The sequence below is a fragment of the Pygocentrus nattereri genome, chromosome 1 (genome assembly GCF_015220715.1).
Source record: "Pygocentrus nattereri isolate fPygNat1 chromosome 1, fPygNat1.pri, whole genome shotgun sequence".
In the NCBI taxonomy this organism is placed as follows: Eukaryota; Metazoa; Chordata; class Actinopteri; order Characiformes; family Serrasalmidae; genus Pygocentrus; species Pygocentrus nattereri.
The window spans coordinates 13,111,087-13,131,556 of NC_051211.1; the positions used below are offsets into that span (position 1 = coordinate 13,111,087).

General features: G+C 38.9%; 1 protein-coding gene across 1 annotated transcript; it reads right to left on the bottom strand.

Moving 5' to 3' along the window:
* Positions 1–1,056: 1,056 nt before the first annotated feature.
* cdc27 (cell division cycle 27) lies at positions 1,057–15,668 on the bottom strand. Its single transcript, XM_017717350.2, has 19 exons — positions 15,506–15,668; positions 14,104–14,179; positions 13,381–13,528; positions 11,079–11,204; positions 9,698–9,795; positions 9,405–9,577; positions 8,693–8,907; positions 8,200–8,311; positions 7,932–8,047; positions 7,735–7,834; positions 6,691–6,895; positions 6,163–6,335; positions 5,006–5,158; positions 4,499–4,707; positions 4,027–4,144; positions 3,017–3,145; positions 2,798–2,872; positions 2,544–2,709; positions 1,057–1,701 (listed from the first exon to the last, which is right to left on the bottom strand). Exons 1-19 carry the CDS (start codon positions 15,530–15,532, stop codon positions 1,616–1,618), a joined length of 2,505 nt encoding a protein of 834 aa, XP_017572839.1. The 5' UTR covers positions 15,533–15,668; the 3' UTR covers positions 1,057–1,615.
* Between the last annotated feature and the right edge of the window lie 4,802 nt (positions 15,669–20,470).

Genomic DNA, 20,470 nt, shown 5'->3' on the forward strand with positions numbered 1-20,470 from the left:
GAATATTACATAATGCGACAAATTCATGTTAATTTTTAGGTTGGAATGCTCCTTTAAATTATTAATCATTTAAAGGCTTAAGCAGTCACATCAACAATATAAGTCAAAGTAGTTTATTACTTTTTAAATTCTTAAAATATACATCAACAAGCATTTACCCTAAGACAAAACAAATCAACGTACAGATCTTGTGAAACGGTTTTCTAAGATACTTTATGCACTTAAAAAAACTGCATTGTCATCAAAAGCACCACAACTTTTAGAAATTTGTCATCTCTTCCAGTCTTTCATCTAGTCACTGTGCCAGGGAGGTTTCCTACTGTAAGATTTCAGAATTGCAACTTCATCAGCACTGACTAAGCAAATTGTTCAATTCCATATTTTACAGCTTGGAAATTCTGTATCTGAGCTGTGTCCAACACTTCATTATATCTGCCACCAGACGTAGGATATGGCAAATTATTCTGACATTAGAATTAGGATTTAAAACACAAGAACAGCTCCAGATCAAATAAAAAGGGGCTTACTCTATGAGGCTTCGCTTAGACAGGCAGTAATTTTTCCCCAAATATCTGATATGAATCTGATCATTCCCTTAATGTCTAACGAGGAAACAATCAGATCTTCTTGGTTTAAATTTGTATCACATTCAAGGCCAGCAGATGACATTACCGAGATAAGGTGTCTAAATCCACAAATCTGGTCAGCTCAAGAAAAATCAATCAATCTGTTGTCTAAACGCAGCCAAAGACGTAAAAGAAAATGAAAAATGGGGAAAATTTGTTTACATTTCCGGGACTTGCACTTGCACACTATATTTCATTCACATACACACAGTTAAATACTTTGTTCTTCTCTAGCGAATTCAAAAAGGTTGCTAGTTTTGCTAGGTACTCTTCCAGGAGGTCCAGAATGAGGAAAACCTGCTGGGAGAACAAAGTGCCTAGTTTGATTCATATATCACATCGTCCCTCAATCCTGTCCAGGGCTGAAAGTGCTACTCTGCTCCCTGTTCGTCTGCTTCATCCTGAAAAGGGGGGAGAGGAATCAACGGACTTGGAACTCTCACACAGGTCTTTATTTAGAGTAAATGAGAATAAAAAGGAACACAAAAAGGCCTAGGCATTAAGACAGAAACTTCCACGAATGTCATTGTGGCTTGCTTTCTTTTTTCTCTACCTTCCTCCTCTCTTTTTGACAGAGAGGATTTAGGACTCTGGTACAGATGACATGAATGGGGTAGAAGTTTTTCATGGACTTTGATAAAGACAGTAAAATCCCCAAGGTTGATATGGAGATTGAAAGCTGGATCTGTATAATCCAGCAATAAGGCATAATGACAGAACCCGGAGGGCTGGGAGGAAGATGAAAAACGCACAAAGAAAAAAAAAAAAAAAAAAAAAAAAAGAAAAACACGGTAAAACAATTAAAAGTAAAAAATACAGAAATGAGGAGGTACTGTATTAGCAGCAGTTTGTTTTTCCTTTTTTATTCTTCTCCTTCCTCCTACTTTTGTCTTTTTTTCTATTTTCTTTAGAGCTGGAGTCTTAGGGTAGCTCCAGGTTGGCATAAATGATGTGTTCGAGTCCGGACAGGAGGCTGCAGGTGCAGGGTGTTACAGGACCTCGTCACTCTCTGTGGTGTGGAGTTGCGTGTCATCTGCGTCAGTCATACTGCTCTCCTGAGACTCCTCCAGCTCCGCTGTGACAAACAACATGTAACTTTACATACCTCTCTCACACCAACACCCCCCCCCCAAATAACTTATTTTGCAGAGCACCTGAAGCTGTAGCTAAGCTTCAATTTTAGCGCATATAAAACAGATAACTCTGATAAAGTCTATGTAATAACATTTGACAGGCAGCTCGTTTGATCAGATTCTGAAGAAAAGTGTGAAGCCAGGCCTAAATCAAATTCTGAATCCGGTTGTTACTTCTAAGCAAGCCATTCAGTCTGACAACAGAACAAGTAAACAAACTCAAATTAGCCAGAAACAAAACAGAATAAAATTAAACAAACACTCTGTAAAATGCTTTACAGATTATGTGGAACAAAAACGATATTCAGGTTAGTCTGGCCAGCACTGAAAAAGTTGAGCTGAACCCGATATTGCTTTTTGTGTTTTGTGGCCACATCCGTACAGCAAAAGGCTACTACTTAATGTGGCAGCAAATTAATGTGCTCATACTGTACATACAATGATAATGTAATTATATTATGCAACTGTATTGATCTGATTTCAAGCAAGTTATCTTCCCTGATATTTGATTTCTATGAAATGCTATATTTTTTTTATTTTTATATATATATATATATATATATATATATATATATATATATATATATATATATATATATATATATATATATATATATATATGAAAACTTTGGAATCTTCTTTCCTACTAATGACTTAAAACAAAGTTTTACAGGACTAACTTTAGGTTTTATACCTTTTTTATTTTTACCTTTATATTGCAAGCAGACTGGTTTAATGATATGGTTAAACTACTCAATGGTAATGTACACACATGAGAACTTACTTGAATAATAAGGATAGTCATCAGGAGTGACTGGCTCCTCATCGTCAGGGAGGTAACGCTTGTCTATGGCCTCTTTGATCTGATTGTTGGCCCCTTTGGGGTCTAGGTCCATAGCCCATGAAAAGTTCATCAGGGCTAAGTGAGTCTGACCAAGCTTCTTATAAACCTACAGGGAAAAAGAAGCATTTTCTATTACAAAAGCAAGAGTTTAATAAATAATGTCACACTATGCTTTAAATACATGTTTCTTTTACCTTTCCTATTAAAAAGTAAACAAGGGACTCTTTGGGCACTATCTGTTTTAGTTCTTCAAGCTCCTGTAGAGCTGCCTGCGGGGAGAAAATGAATTTCCAGTAATTAAAACAAGAGGCCTTGAGAAGCAATTATAAAATCAATCATTTATCTCAGGATTCAGTTTAGTTGGCAGTCTGTGGAAGACTGGTCTCAGACTACAAATCAACAAAGTAGCCTACCTTGTACTTTTCATTAGCAAAGAGAATGGAGGCCCTGTGAAATTTGCATAGTGGGTTCTTAGGGTCAATGCTGATTGCTCTGTTCAGGGTCTCTAGAGCGTGGTCTGATTTTTTCAATGCATGTTGGACCTGTGAATGCAAGAGAAAGTGTCAGAGATGAGATTTTTAATGAAGAATAACCACCACCAGAGAAATTTTGTCAAACAAAACTATTCAGCCTACAAAACTATGAGATGAAACCTTTAAGGCTGAGATATATATATATATATATATATATATATATATATATATATATATATATATATATATATATATATATATTTTTTTTTTTTCTGTGAAGATGTGCAACGCAACAGCCTATCTGGTAGTGTTTGGGGAGGAAGACATTATGAAAACGAAAGTATTCATTCTTGCAGAGAAAGAGAGGGAAAATGCAAAAATTTACTCAAGGCATTCTGGTTTGGTCATTGCACTCAAGCACACATTCACCTTAGGTGTGTGTAAGCTGTCAGAGATCTACGTGGACACTTGTACATGTATGTTCATAGAAATGCACGTACAGAAGCATAAAATCAGCCGTTACTATGGATTGATTTTGCTTGGTGAGATCAAACACTCCCTTATAACTGCACTGATACTTAGCCTGTAAAGCCATTGGGACTGAAACACAGATTCAAAGTGCAAAGATAAAGTTAATACACTGTCCATATTAATCCTGTTACCTTCTATCTAACCTGGGTGTCTTGGGGTTCTTCTTTGTGATAGGCAATCTATTTTCCCAGACAAATGGTGTAATTCCCAACATAACATTTAAAACCATGTATAACAGAGGTTCTGAACTGGAGCTGGTCAGAAGATTAGAGACAACCAATTTCATATAGGTTCTGCCAAATTGTCAACACCAATCTGAGTCCAGACAATTCAGAGGTATTTCTTGAATGCAGATGCAAATTGCAAACTGTGAAACTTCATAATTGAGACACTTTTTTTTTCCTCTAACTCATACTCACCACACCAATGTGGCAGAGCAGAACTGAGCTCTGGGGGTTAATACTCAAAGCCTTCTTGAAATGAATCTCTGCCAGGTTAAATTTCTCTTGCTTGTAGTAGATCATTCCCAAGCCGTACCTGGTAAAACAAAATAATGGATTTATTGCCATTTCTTGTTTTCCTAAATTATGCATGACTACGAAACTTTAAGAGTTTCACTTAATGTAAATAGTTAGTTCTTCAAAACTATTTTGTAAAAATGCATTAGTGTGGAGCGCCAAACAGAAGGGAACACATCAGAACAAAGCAGCAGTAAAATCAACTGCATGCAAAAGTGCATGCATCTAAAATAGCTAAGCAGGCTAAATCCAGACTCTTAAAAGATGCTTTGACCAAGAATGTTTTTGACCATGTGGAAACAAACAGCTAGCAGGGCATGAAAGCCAGCATTTGGGATGGTTTTGCAAATCTGAAACCTCCTTTTCATCTTACCAGGCATTATAGTGACGTTTGTTGAGGCGGATGGCGTTTCGGAAGCAGCCCAAGGCCTTCTCTAGCTCCTCAGTGAGCACCAGCTCATGACCCAGCAGAGTGTAGGCATAAGCAAAGCTTGGGTCCACCTGTATGGCCCGCGTAAAGAACTTTATGGCAATATCGTGCTCTCGCTGCAGACTGAAACAGTTACCAGCTACACACCATGGCTGTTTTTGGGGGGGGGGGGGGGGAGAGACACAAAAACACAGAATAAAGTTGAATATTTAATTTTTTTTATGTTTTAAGCATGAAAAGCAGAACTGGAACAACAGTGCTTTTTTTATGGATTATAAATGTTTTTTGATTCTCTGTTCGATAAAATTTGCCAGTTCAACACAAAAAATAAAAAAGGACCAAGTATGGTTGTTTGATACTTATTTTCCAGTGTGATATGGCTCAAGATGCACAAACTCCATTCACTTCTCCGAACAAAGAAGGGCCACATGCAAAAATTCTGCAAATTACCTCTGGAGAATTCTTGTCCATGTCAGTGAGGTCTTTCGACAAGGCGGAAAGTGCTACGTCTTTCTGTAGGTGCCATAGTGTGGTGGAATAGATCTCCATTCCCTCTACCCGATAGCTCTCAATGCGTCGCACTTCTGAAAAAATCCTCTCAGCCTGGAGATGCGACGGGGGTGGGGGTGGGGGTGGGAGTAGTAGGCGACAATGTTTACACATTAGGCAGTGATCATTTGTTCAGTCTTGTTCTTTGCGTCAGTGGATTTGTAGTGCTACTCGCTGCAATCATTTAATGGGCAATCATTTGGCAGGGTCAGCATAAGGTGATAAAGGACCTAGGAGCAATAGACCTGACTGCCTGCTGTACTAGAGCCTATTCACTCTCTGCTATCTGACTGCCTGCTGGACTAGAAACTATTAGTCTAGCTCTGCTGTCATGTGAGGTTTGGCTAAGGTATTTTGTTGTCAAGTTTACAGGCTCCCATTATTATACCTACTACAAACAAAAACAACCCCAATATTTCAGCCTTAAATATTATATTCTCAATATTTCATTGTCAGTCCAACTCCACAGACCTTATTTGACCTCCAGGCCTTATTTGACCTGGTCTAATTTTACCAGATTAGATCTGGTGATGTAATTTGTGTGTGGTTTGGTTGGCCATTTGTGCGGTATAAAGGGTCTGTGTAATTTCCCCAATAGCCCAGATTGAAACATTATTGCATGGATGTTTACGTCTATGTTATACGACAGATGCCACACTTTCAATCAAGAACAATACACTGCATGGCTAAATGGCAAACAGTGCAAAAAGAATTAATACTAATTTTAAAAAAATGCTGGATGAGGGAGGAGATTTTACATTTACATCCCATGGAGTGCATCATCAGCTATTCGAAATAATTATGAGTGGGGAAAATACAACAAACTGATTTCAGTAATCCTGTCATAAACTTGAGGTTCAAGGGATTGAGTCAAATCAAGGTTCATTTTACTTGTTAGCTTGTCTTCAGGTTGAAGAAGAAGAAAAAAAAAAAAATGAAGGCACCATTTTCTAGTCAATGTGAACAGGCCTACTATTACTGAGGGAGCTTCGAATTTATCCAATTACAGAATGTAGTCTGCTCCACAATTATTACTTAATAGACTAGGGTGGGCTTACCTGCATGTACTCTGCCAGTTCAAAGTGTGCACGGCCAATCTGGCCCAACACCCAACCAGTGTTATAGTGGTGTGCAGGGAGCTGACTAAGAATGTTGATGGCCTCTCTGCAGTTATACGAGCACAGAGCCAAGTAGCCTCGCCCAATATCTCGCATCAGCGACATCAGCCCATCTGAAACATGGAATAAGAATTTTTCACCATATTCTGCCAAAAACTTTTTTAAAAACAGCAATGCACCATTTTTTCACTAGACATTTTACTGCTTGCATTAAAAAAAACGCAACTGGCTTACTGTGGATCACATGAGCCTGGTAAACAACCTTTGTAAATGTTTGTGATACATCATTCAAGCATATATAAAAAAAAAATTTTTTTAAAGTACTTAAAAAAAACTGCTCTGTTACTTCCAGAAATTCCTCATTATGCCTTTAACAGAAAGCTTTTTGCCCAAATTTACCTCAACTTTCAACTTTCACAGCAACAGTCATAAACTGGCATTTAAACTGGATATGGGGTCTTCCTGTACCTGCAGCAGCCTTCTGCAAAGTGAACGCCTGAAACTGTGGCGAACTGATGTTGCCCTTCCCCTCAGCCATAGAGGAGTCCAGCTTCAGGATTTCAATGCTCTCATTTAGGCTGGAGGGGGTGATTCCCCCCTTCCCCGTTTTTGTCTTGGTCTTTCTGTTGGGGATCTTGGTGGGAAACTTCATTTTTAGCTTCTTGCTGTTCTCCTGTTGAATTCAGTCATCAATAAACACAATGAGCTATGGAGCTCAACAAAAATTTTACAACCATCAGTTACTCTTTACATAAAGACCCTGGACTGAGGCAGATTCCTCTTGGGTGGCTTATTATGATTATAGGGGATTGTATTTGTTTAAAATGTGTCATCACTGCTCATGTTTTCATATTTCGAGAAGACTGCAGTGTAATAAAGAAACTTTAATTTATAGAGCATGCCTGCATGAACACAGATAATGTTCATGATGTTGTAACAGTGCAATTAGCAGTTGAGTGACCATGCTTCACATCGTGGCTTCACAAAAGTGGCTTTATTTCACTTATGATATTCAAGTTTGTGTGACAAAATAGCATATGGTACTGTTAGCTTTCTGGCTAAGTTAGCACCAAGTGAGGATAGCTGAGCTAGAACTAGCACTTTACACTAGCAAGCTAACAAAATTACACAGTACAAGGCAATAATGCTACAGAGAGAGTTTAAGCCCAATTTTAGCCCTGCTCAATTTCATCTGTTAATGCAAGTATTGCTTGTCCAAGTTCAAACTGTGTTTTTTTTCTCTTCTTCAAATTCACATAATCATGCATGTTCATGAACTTAGTACTTTAAGCTTGGACTAGAGAAAGTCTCTACATAAATATAGGCCATCAGTGAAAGCACACAAAATCAGACACAAGTTATTTTTGCAAATGGTACACAGCTTTCACAAGTGCAAAAGAATTCCTCACTTTCAGATGGATGTGCTAAAACAGGAAAAGTTTAAGCAAATAAGCATGCACAAAAAAAGTGTAATTAGTATGTGTGTATGGATGTAAAGCAGGAGAAGTTTACCTTGGCAGTGGAGCTGGCACTGGTGAAGAGTCTGGAGCTCCGCCGAGGCTGCACGTTGGGGGGAGCAGCAATGGTGGGACTCAGCACTTGCGGTGTAGTACTGCACAAAGCACAGCCAGACATGTTGGCTGTCTCTAGGTTTTGCTTTTTCCAAAAAAAAAGACAGCTACCTTTAAGTTTTTGGATTTCACACTCACCTGGTCTGTGGAGCAGTGGTCTGGGTCTGGTTAAAGGGGTTTGGAATCACCTCTCTGCTATTTCCACTTTGTGCAAAAACTGACTTAGTTCCCACTTGGCTGATTCGACTGACAGTCTGTGAAGGAGGATTAGGAAGCCATCAACAGACATGGTTATCATTACAGACAAATGAAGCATCAAAACCAAAAGCATCAATTAAAACATTTGAAATTAAAGACTAAAACGGTAAAACGGGCCACACCATGCAGGCACAAAGATGAGCAGTACCTTCTTTGGTGGACCAGGTGGAGGTGGTGGCTCCATTCCTGTCCCACTGTGACTATAGTTCTGCAGATAGGAAGGGTCGCCTGGACTTGGCTCCAAGGGCAATATTCCAAAACTGGACAAAAGTCAGGGACAGTAAAAAAAATAAATAAATAAGGAAATATTTGTCCACCTTACAGAAGTAACACAAATTTCACAGGTAACTGTGTCACCCACTCATATATCATTGCACCAATCTCAACAACAAACACACACATAACTATATTAACCAGAAGTGAGCAGCTTTGTGTAATTAAGTCTTACATGCAGAAAATTAAGGAAATTAATAGTTTTGTGAAACTTTTTTAATTACTTGGATTTAAGTAAAACTGAATGAGAAGTTCTAGACAATCAATAAAAACAGTCAAACCAATTTAAAGCAATTCAGTGAAAAAAAATGTGCATATTAATTGTTAGTACTAGAAACAAAGTCCCTAGATTTTCAGGTGACGTCTACCTGGGGGTGAGAGGGCTCAGTGTGGCTGTGCCTCCAAGCAGACAGCGGCCACTCTTTGGCTTATTCTGCACCTGCTTAGACAGCAATGAACCACCAGTGCCCAGGGGTGCAGAATCGGGAGAGATGACTGAAGAGTCGATATAAGACATAGAGGAGTCTGTGTTTATAGAAGAGTACTTAGAATTGGATGACTCCAGATTAAGCCGGTTCAGTTCCTAGATAGATAAAGAGATAGAGAGAGAGATGAGAATATTTGCAAAGCCTGTGTTTCAACACCTGTTAAGCTGTTAATCTTAAATTAAAGCACAATTAAATTTGTTTCATGTAAAATGCAACCAGTTAATCATGTTAGCAGTCAATTTTTGGCACTTGGCGCAAGCAGCATACCACCAGAAGTACATGCTGCATCCTGCATGGCTTTTTGTTTAAGACAGGCTTTAGCAACAAGCTCTCTGAGAGTAAGGATTAGGCTACATTGTGCATGATAGAGCCATTTGAAATCACAGCATGTTAAGAACACCACAAAATGTTTTCACATAAGATGATACTTTTTTTTTTTTTTTTAATTCAGAAGGTCACACTAAAACTGAAGTTATCTCTGGGCAGTATTTTAAAGTAATAGGCAGAGCAGCAAATGCTAATAAACACAAACATTTTGGTCCTGCCTCTACATACATACTTCTGCATATGCCACATTTGACTGAACCCATACCAACGTATCCTGGGGTGTCTCCATTAGGACGGAGTCAACCTGCCGGTGAGGCATGTTGTGGCTGGGGGTATGGGCGGGGCTGATGGGGAAAGTGGGGGCACCCCCTCCGCTGCCAGCATTGAAGCTCTGCAGAGAGGTCAATTTGAAAATCTGCTCTGGATCTGGCCGCTCACCTGTACACACACACACACAATCAGAAAACAAAACTTGAAAAGAAACTTAATTTTCACTTTCAGAGTCAGCAAAACATGGCCAGAGAAACAACACAAAGAAAAAATAAATACTAAACTCACCAATCTGACAGAGCGACTCGAAGGGAGACCAGAGAAAAGGATTCTCACTTAGGCTCCTTTGATAACATTCAGCTCCTTTTGCTAAGCGATCTGTTTTGCTATAGAAAGAGACAGTAGGTCAAAGACAGCTTGCCATTTTAAATATGATCTGCATTTCTAAACAAAATAAGACAACTGTAAATGAACCCCTCCCACACACGCACACAAAAAAAAAGTTCCATCAAATTACAAGCAACCGACTACAACAACCACATGCGTTACACTGCCTTTTCCAAACAGTGCTAGGTCTTCAGGAACAGCCCTTTTCACGATCCCGTTTGCTCACCGGAAAACAGCGGTCACTAATAGATCTGTACTAAATTAACTCACTAGAAAACATAACTCTGCATATCTGTCCATTAAAACCATACTGTCTTTGATTTGTCCTTTAAGAGAAAGCTCTAAAATCTCAATATAAAGCTACACTACTGGTTTACAGGTATAATCTCTTATTTAGGCTGTACAGGTTGCCATGGGAGTGATACTGCATGCATCTCCATTATAGTTTTTCATTGAAGTTAATCTCACTATGCAAACTGAAACCGTAACTTACACGATAAATTTACTAAGCAAAATGCAGTTATAAACAGGTGCTTTAAAATCAAATTCAATGCTTTTAATACATGTAAGACCACAGAAACAGAAAATATCAAATTTCTACTACACAAAAAAGCTCAAGTACTCAAATAAGGCATGTGTTAATGTCTATTTATTTTAAACAATTGGTTACAAATACATGAACCTATGTTTTGTGATTCCCCAATCCAAAAAAAAAAAAACCATTTAAAAGTTAAAAACTTGTTTAACACTGACTTCTCTGATGATGTGGTCACTTGCTGCAATTAAGTAACCATATGGGGGTCTACACTAGTAGCTTTTTTTTGTGGATCATTTAAATCAATAATCATTAATCATTTAAATACACATTTGTACACACACAAGCTATTCCTTTAAGGATCCATTATTGTTAATAATAACATATAGTTAATAGTTCTGCATACTTTTGTTTTGTAACCTGTCTTGACTTACAAGAGAAAAATGTGATGGGAGTGTATTTTCTACATGATTTTTGTGGCACGTCTCTTGCAGCAACACTCAAACTGTACAGTCACACACTTACATGTTACATACCTATGTAACAGACATAGTTTCAATCCCCCCGAAGTAGTTTCACTACATATTTAGACCCAAATACTTGAACAAGGAAGGCATTCCAGGATCAAACATTTTATAAATGTAACACCTCTAATAGTGATAAATAAGAATGTAGGACATACATTTTGAAAACCTATTTTAGCTTAGCTCCTCCATTAAACAAACCAGCAAACCAGTGCTCACATACCAGTAGATTTGCCCAAGTAGTGCCAGTGTGAAACAGGATGAGTCGCCAAATTCAGTGACAATATCGTCCTGGCTCTTCTGTTTGTTCAAGACTCCTCCTGTGAGGATCTGTTCACCCTCTGCCAGCCTAAGCAAAACAAACAAATACCCACACCAAACACATTAATATAGTGCACAGTTTGGACTAATGCAGTTAAGCAATATCTGAAAGATACAAATAAACACAAAAGTTATTACATCATAGAATAAAACAAACACACATAATGTCTCTGCACGTGTGCACTGGACATGTATTATTAAAGTTATATACAACTTATGTAGGACTGATAATATCTTGCCTCCATAAATATTAGCCAAACTGGAAAGGAAAAAGCATTATGTGCATTTACCCTTAATGCTGGGAAAAACAGTTGTGTCAATCTAAAAAATCTCAACAATCTTTTATTAAATAGCCACACCCACCAACCTCAGTTCATTCCATCTCTCAAGTATGATGAGGTGACATGGTTAAAAATGTATACTTCAAATTTTGACATTAAACGACATATACTGAAGCATTCTTCCTGAAATGGCATAAATTGATGGTTAGATGGAAAACCTAATATACACAAATTTTCCTACTTACCCCCAGAGGTAGTCTACAAAGAAAGTATAATATTCGGAGTCTAAAATTTGCATCATTAGAACTACAGCAGTGAGGCTAATATTACTAACATAACTGTGTGCTAAACCAAGTATGCACAATCTTAATGAAAATATAGATGTTATAGGGGATGTGTTTTTACAGAAACAATCAAAACTTCTGAGGTGACTTGAGTTTTTAAGCAATGTTAGCCTCATAAATCTGTGTTTGTAGAGAACCCTCTTTTCCAGAGCAGCTTAATATGGTAGCATCAGTAGTCTTTCCCGTATTTTCACCTGAGCCCTGGTAATCCCCAAGGACATAAATGGGGTTATCCATTATGCAATCTAACCATTTTATATCATTGTTTGAGAAATTAAAACGGCACATAAAATGTGCATAATGAATCTCAATAAGATTACAGTAATATGCACAATGTTGACTAATTTTGCATGTACAACATACATATCTGACACATCACCCAAATGTAACTGACAAGTAGGAGAAACCTGCTCTTCTATTTCTGGAATAGAACCAAATTCAGCTGTGCAACACCTCAAATGTAACAAGCCTTGGAGTTAAGGATGAATACTAAGGCTGGTGATATAAGATAAGGCCACTGATAATAAGCTCTAGCATAAAACACTTCAAATGTAATCTGAAGCCAAAACTGAACTGCCTATGACAAATGTTTCTCATGAGGTAGCTTCCACGGCAATCTAAATTTACCCACAAAATGCTGACCGGGTAAAACAAATTCATTCTCAAGCCATCAACATGATTACTGCTCCAAATAAGAGTCCCCTTTATATCAAGCATCAGACTTTATGCACAGTCATTCTATTCTAAAATAATGTTTCATACCCAACAAGACCACAAGGCCATAGTTTATAAATCTTCAACCTCAGAACGATAATATGGTACAACAGATTATACAAACATTGACTAAGCCATTTTATCAGTTACTTCAAAAATCAGAAGCATACAGAAACAACCAAATGGAATTTGCATCACCACACCACAGCTGAATGCCAACAGAATTCAGCAGAACACAAAACCCTTAATGCGGCGTTCACATTAAGGGCCATGTCTGCAAAGCTTGGTAGATGCACAACTCCACTGTAAAGGATGTCATTCTGTTATGTCTATGTTGCCTGTCTGTTTCTCTTTTACAAAAACACCTCACAGTCACATAGGTGTTTTTCACACTGCATCATAATCACAAGCATATTTTTTATGCATTAACTTTTCTGCAACAATGCTCACGACACACATAATAACCTGTGCAAAAAATAGTCTCGTCCATGAAAAGATCTGATGAGAAAGACTAATGTGATTACAGCCTATTGGCAGCAAGATAACACGCTTATCGGCAACCTGTTTTAATACTTCCAGCACTGCAAACTGAACAACAAAACATCATATTCATTTGGATGTCTGAAACTGTCACAGGCAAATCTTCATACTTTTCTGACAAGTCATTGTTGTTTATAAAAACAAACATGTAAACATATCCTATAGCATACTTGACAAAAACATGATCTTGTTTTGTGCCATAATACCAGACCATAATCAGATCATTGTGGGCTTTTGCATGTACTTAGCATTAATGCTGGTTTTATCCATGAGTTTAAAGCCTTCCAGGCAAAACACAGATATATGAGGCCAAAAGAGTTCTTACTTGCTGAGTTCCACACAGCATTTGGCAAGGAGGTATTTGCACTGTGGTGTGGTGCAGCTGTGCCCTTTGAGGAGGTGGTATGCCTTGTAGGCCTTTCCCGATCGGTAGTAACACGTGGCCAGGAGGAACAGTGCCTCTTCCGAATGTACTGGCAGGAAAAAAGGAGGAAAATTTGTCAGTAACATAACACTTTATCAACTCTCAGTAAAACCAGTGTTTAAGAAGGGTCTCAATTCGAGCTATGAATGATGAGTGCACCTTCACTAAAGCTGGATATCATGAACACACACATGTCTACAACTAAACAGTAAGCATTTTACAACTTAAGACAGCACAAATTCTAAAAAAAAATTGTCTGCTGGGACAGACACAGTCTTATATGTACATACAGACCACACCATTATATTCAGCATCAATAACTTTACAGAGCAAAGCATCAAGAAATCAAATGCATCAACAAGATATGATATTTTCACGAGCAGCTATTTAGAGCATGAAAATGTAAGTTACAAGTTTCACTGTTTGATGAAATTATAACTGTCACTTATGACTGCAAAAGCATGCTTTATTAAATATGTGGTTCTATAATCAAGATTGCTTATCCAATAACCTGCAACACATAGCTAGCCATACAGCTAGCAAATATGCCACTGGAGGATCTAATGGAACTGAAGTTTTGCACCACTGATGAGGTCTCAGGACTGAAAAGATTTAATTCGCTACCTTCAGCGTAGAGTCTTTCTGCCAGGAACACAGCATCTCTGTAGGCATAGTGGTTTAAAGCGTGCCAGACAGCAGCCTATAGACAAACAGTGCAACAGTTATCACATACCTTGTCATTGTGTCACTTCTTTAAGAGAACACATATAAACATCATACAAGGTCAGAGCAAGTAAGTGGTCTTCACACAAGTGAACTGAAAACTATAATCAAGGTAAATTTATCAATATTTGTAATTCAAAGTGATAGACATGCTTGAATGACATCCAACGAGTGAGCTCTGGTAATGTTACTTACTATGTCACTGTGACAAGAGTCTTTCAAAGAGATCATTTACTGATAGCATACACAAGGACAGTGGACAAGAGTACACCACCAGACAGTTAAACGGAATCTCGACAGATACTTGCCACTAACTTGGAACAGGAAACAATTTCAGCAATTTTTGTTTGCAATAAAGCACATAACATAACTGGTCTTCAGCATTTAACTAGTATTTGTACATATATCGAACGGTAATGGCAATATGCTTAAAAGCATTCTTTAAATATTCTGCTCCGATACCAAAGATCAAGCGGAGTAGAGAAACAGCTGGCTGGAAGGGGCTAGCTAGTCCTAACTAGGCAACCAACATTAACAAAATATTATCTAACCTACCGGATTTAAAAAGATATGTAAATAGCTTTGTCATTAGCCTAATAGTTATACCCGTGTTGCTATCCTCTCTCTGAGAACCGTGACAACAACCTAACCAGAGGAAACTGACAAATATCCAAATGTTATTAGTAACCAGGTCCTGAGTTGCGATTTATTTGCAAGCGAAATCACTAAAGATGCTGCTGAAAAACAAGCTAGCTTACCAAGCTAAACTATTGCTTGGCTAGCTAACCTAGCTAGGTTATAGTTTCGTGCAGCGGTTTGATTGATTCTTGACAAGCGGTTTACGCCCAGTAGCTCGTTGGAAAACTTCATACTTTAAGCCTAATCTTCGCCTGGTGTAACACAACCATTTTAAAGTGAAAAACGACCAGGACAAGGAAAGAGCTCGCTAGGTAACAGGCTAACGTTAGCCGCATTTGTTGCTGTAGCTTATTAGCCAGCAGTAACTAGCTAGCTTGAAAAACACTCGCTATATTTGGGTTTTGCATTAACTATCTTCATATTTAACGTTAGGTTATTTTTAAACAGTTTTGACTTCCTTTTCAAGCTGTCGAGCATGTTTGTTCGTTATGTGTCACCTCAGTACAGGGAGACGGCTTGACATTTTGATGTGCAGCTAGTTAGCTAAACAGGCCTAAACATAGAGCAGAAAATCCGAACTAAGTTACGAGTTTCGCTGCTGGATTAAACTCGCCGCCGTCGCTTAGGACAGAAAAAAACAGATTGTAATCAAATGCTTAACTACCTGGACAGGTTCCTGCAACACCGTCATTCCGTAACTGTGGCCGGGCTCCTCGTCTGCCCCTCGGCTCTTTCCCTCTCCGCTTCTGTTTCTCTCTAGTTAAGCAGGTCGAAGCTAAATGCTAACAGCGTCAGATTTGAACATGACTGACCGTTATCGGCCACCGAGCGCAGCCGATTCAAATACGTCTTTTACGGAAACAGCCGAACGTCGCCGAAAAATGACGAGGTTAGAGAGTGGCGTTCAAACATAAATATTCTGTTTTGCCTTGTCATTTTATTGACTCTCTTTAGTGTACTTTTTAAGATCTCCTGAAATATTCAAACAAAACTCCAGGACTATGCATTAATAGATGATGATGAAAAAGCCAATACTCAAAGTAATTTATTTTTGGTTACTTCATTTAGTTTTATTTTTCCTGTAAAGAAGCAGACTGCACCGGAAAATCGTGTTAAAATAGGTTTTTCTTTTTAAAAAGGCCCGAGGTTAAGCTTATTCGTATTTATAATAATTATACAGGTTCACATGCTGATCATACATTAAATTATTGGTCGCTGTAAAAATAGAATAAAACATTAAATTTCACACTTGCCTTGATGTTAGCATCAAAGGGGAATTCCACCAATGTTTCGAAATTTCTGCATAATGAAACCGTTAAGATGTGTGGTTTATTGTAAAAGTGCTTCATTCTAGAGAAACCAAGTCAAAATTGCAGCAGTGGTGAATGTAACTAGATGTCAAAAGTGTTTAACTCTTCTAAAAGCTTCAACAGCTTATTACATAGAAAGATTATGAATATGCAGCCTGGTGCCTAAAACATAGTTTTACAAGATTTTGGCCTAATCTTTCTACATTTTGGCCTATTTTTAAAATTCATTAATGGCAGAAAGGTGAATGCAGATGTAACGGGTTTAGTTCTGCGTTGTGTAGGGTTTAATAATGAATTGTTGAAGTGATGACACCAGCTTAACATGAGGGAGCGTTTATTTTTCCACCTGCACAGAGTTTACAAAAGGCGAATAAACAGGCTTCATTAGTTTTGCTCTCTCTCTCATGCTCTCAGATGCGCCTTCTCTGACAGTGGCGTTTTCCAAAGAGGACGAAAGGTGGGGCTACAGCGTTCTTCGTACTCCACTCAAGTAAAGGCTGCTAAAACTCCGCCCATATTGAACTTGCTCTAGAGAATCAAACTTCTCTTTTATATATTTCTCAAGCTAAATTATTTGCAGTAAGCCAAAGAAACAATAAAATAATTAGAACTAAGAATTTTACAGATAGAATTTTACATTTCATACTCCCCGCTTTCTCTCCTCAATGAATCGCTCCAAAAATTAAAAGCCCCTGCTGATTTCAAAATAAAATCCCTGAAGTGAATAAGCTAGTGTAACGTCACTCTGCCACATTCTCCCCCACTGTTTTACACTAGATTATGAACTAGCGATCTATTTATATATAGATCACCTTCCAATATATGCACTAATGGAAAAAAAATCATCCATAAATTCCAAAAACTAGGATGTAGCCCCTCAAAATAAAACCAGGGGTGGTCACTCAGCCATAAAGCTATCCCATTAAGGATTAAGACAAACTAGGGGTAGCTAATCCCCAATTTGGCTATAGAAAACAAAGCCATGTACACAGTTCTAAATGCAGACTACAGCACTTACTGCGTGTCCAAAACGTCAGACACTACAATCTAAAGAAAAAGACTTTTCCCTCCCAAAGATTATTCTATGTAGATGTTTATGTGAAAGAAAGAAGCAAAGAAAAAAAATGCCTTGATACCTCATTAATGAGAGATTACTAATTGTTTAAGGCTTTGAGCAGACATAGTTTGGATGAGTCTATTCACTCAGCCCACGAAGGTACTGGCAAGAAGTTCACTGGCATTAGTAAATTTTGATGAACAGTCTTAGTCCGTCCTGTACTAGGATTATGAATCCTGTAAATGTTCAGTGAGTCTTTCTTGCTCACCACCACATAGACTGTGTTCTCCCAGTGATCAGCTAATTTCTTTTTGCCTCTCTCACCTTTATTCACAAGAAGAACTCGGTCTCCCACATCTAGAGACTGTCCTTTACGGTTGCAATTGTAGTTTTCAGCTTGCTTGTTTTGTTGATGCTTTGCATGCAACTAAGCCAGTGACATAGCTTCCCTTAGGTCTTCCCCCAGAGACTGAACATACCTATCCACATCAACTGTTTCATCATCCAAGAGGATGCTCTCGAAACATGACTTCAACCGGCGGACCAAATATGAGAAAGAAAGGCGAGAAGCCAGTGGTCTCGTGCACAGTGCAATTATATGCAAAAGCTAGAGTATTCAACAACTATGGCCATTTGGCTTTGGACCTAGGTGGGAGTGTCCGAATCATATTTCCTAGCATTCTGTTAAAACGTTCTGCCTGCCCATTGCCCATTGGGTGGTACGGCGTGGTGTGTGATTTGCTGAATCCTGCTAGCAGTAGTAATTCAGCAATGAGAGCATTTTCGAGGTTTGCTCCCCTGTCAGAATGTAGGCGCTTTGGGAAGCCATATATGCAGAAGAAATTATTCCTCAGCAGACGGGTGACTGTCTTTGCAGACTGATTTGGGCAATGGTACGCACAAGCAAGCTTTGTGAAATGATCAGTTATGACAAGTAGATTTATTATTTGCATCCTCTACAGACCAAAAGTCAACACACACTAACTTCAGTGGTGCAGTAGTTGTCACAGAAACAAGTGGCGCCCTAGCCTTTGGTTCTGGTGACTTTCCCAGGATGCACCTCTTGCAACGTGTAACATATTCTTTAATGTCTCTCCCTATGGAAGCCCAATAAAATCTTTGTCTTCCAAGCCACAGGGTACACTGTTGCCCTTGATGGCCCGCTTCATCAAGTATCCCCTTCATGACATGGTTTCTTAGAGCTGCTGGAACGACATATTGAAACAGCCTCTTTTTAGATGCTGGTTGTTTCGTCAAACAATACAGTATACCTATGTGTATTGTAAGTTTGCCCCACTGCTTTAGAGTGTGTATGATTTCTCTGGGCTCATGAACCCTTTCTCTCCTGGATGGCCTCCTCCCTCGCTCTACAAAGAACTTCACTCTGCTAATGACAGGGTCTTGACACTGCTTATCGAGTAATTCCTCATGAGAAAAGACAGGTAGCGTTTTCGGCCCTGGTGCCATCAACTTCTCCAGATGCTGCACATGACAGACAGCTCTTAGAGTAGCACCTTCCTTCCAGTGAGAGTGTGACTGTAATACAGCATATACATCTCCTTGAGACAACCTTCCTGCAGTGTCACCCAACACCCAGTGTCAGCCCGGACTATGCAGAACATCGCAAGGAACAGCCTCACAAGACCGGTTTGCCTCAGGCAGCTCACAGGACAACTAAAACATGTCCTGAACATCATCCACATTCAAAGTCTCCGTTTCATGTAACAGTACATTATAGGGAGTCCTTGTCAGTCTGCTCATGATTCGTGGTTTACAAATGGCTCCCTACTTAGAGCGTCTGCAACAATTTTTTAGCTCCAGGGATGTACTGAATGTCAAAATCAAAGGGAGCTAATTTTGCCACCCACCTTTGCTCACAAGCATCAAGTTTCGGTTTTGTCAGAATATACTTGAGTGGATTATTATCTGTCAACACAGTAAATTGGTGTCCCCATAGCCAGTGACTGAATTTGTCATGTATGGCCTACTTCATAGCCAAAAATGCAAGTCTGTGAGCTGGCTATTTCGATTGTGCATGATTGAGGGATTTGCTGGCAAAAGCTATAGGTTTTGCTGTGTCATAACCACCCTGAAGCTGAGAAAGCACAGCTCCAACACTACTGGTGGAGGCATCAACAGAAAGTAGGAAGGGCTTTGAAAAATCTGGATGTGCCAGCAGCGCTTGATTAAGCAAGGCTACCTTCAAATTTTGTAGCGCTTGTTTACAGTCAATGGTCCAGTTAGCCAGCGTGAGTCTACAAGTCTGGGTGGATTTCTTGGCACCTTTGCCCTTTTGAGGTTTTTTATCCTGACCAACTATAAGCTGAAACAGCGGCTTCACTAGCGTGGAACAGTGTTCAATGAAGTGTTCATAATAAACAATCATGCCTAAAAATGATCTTATCTTTTCTGTTGAGGGGCTAACACAATCATTCTCCATGAGCTGCTGTTCTGTCACATGCACAATCGCTTCCATCTTGGCTGGATCAGTGGCCACACCATCCTCAGACACTATGTGACCTAAAAATTTAACTGATCTCCTTAAAAACTGGCACTTGGATGGAAACAGTTTCAAGTTGTGTGCCCCAAGATGCTGAAACACCATCTCAAGTCTCTGCAGGCTTTCTTCCTCAGACTTAGCAAAAACTAACACATCATCCAAGTAACAAAGAAGACTCAAAAAATTTTGATCACCAAAAATTGTCAACATCATTCTCATGAAGGTGGCAGGACTGTTGCATAGTCCTTGTGGTAAGTGATTGTACTCATGTAACCCCAACGGTGAGGAGAATGCTGTGTATTTCTTATCCTCTTCATGCAGTGGGACATTGTAGTACCTGGAAGTAAGATCCATGGTACTAAAGAATGCATTACCCCCTAATGCAGCAAGGACATCAGCCTGATGAGGGAAAGGGTGCGCATCCTTCACAGTATGCACATACAGCCATTGGAAGTGTCTACAGATTCTTAGTTTACCTTTTTTTTCCAAACTAGAACCAATGGCGACGTATATTCACTACTGGACTTTCTGATTATCTCTTTTTCTTCCATTTCATCCCATGTTTGTTGTAGTTTTTGGTAGTGGGCTGGAGAGAGCCTCTGATATGGAAGTCGAAATGGTCTATCATCAGTCAGGTGAATTCTGTGATAAAACCCCTGTGCTTCTCCACAACCGAGACTATGTCTGGAAAACAGTGTCATACTTAACAATGAGGTCCACAAGTTTGCTTTTTCAACAGGGTGACACTTGACTTCAACATTT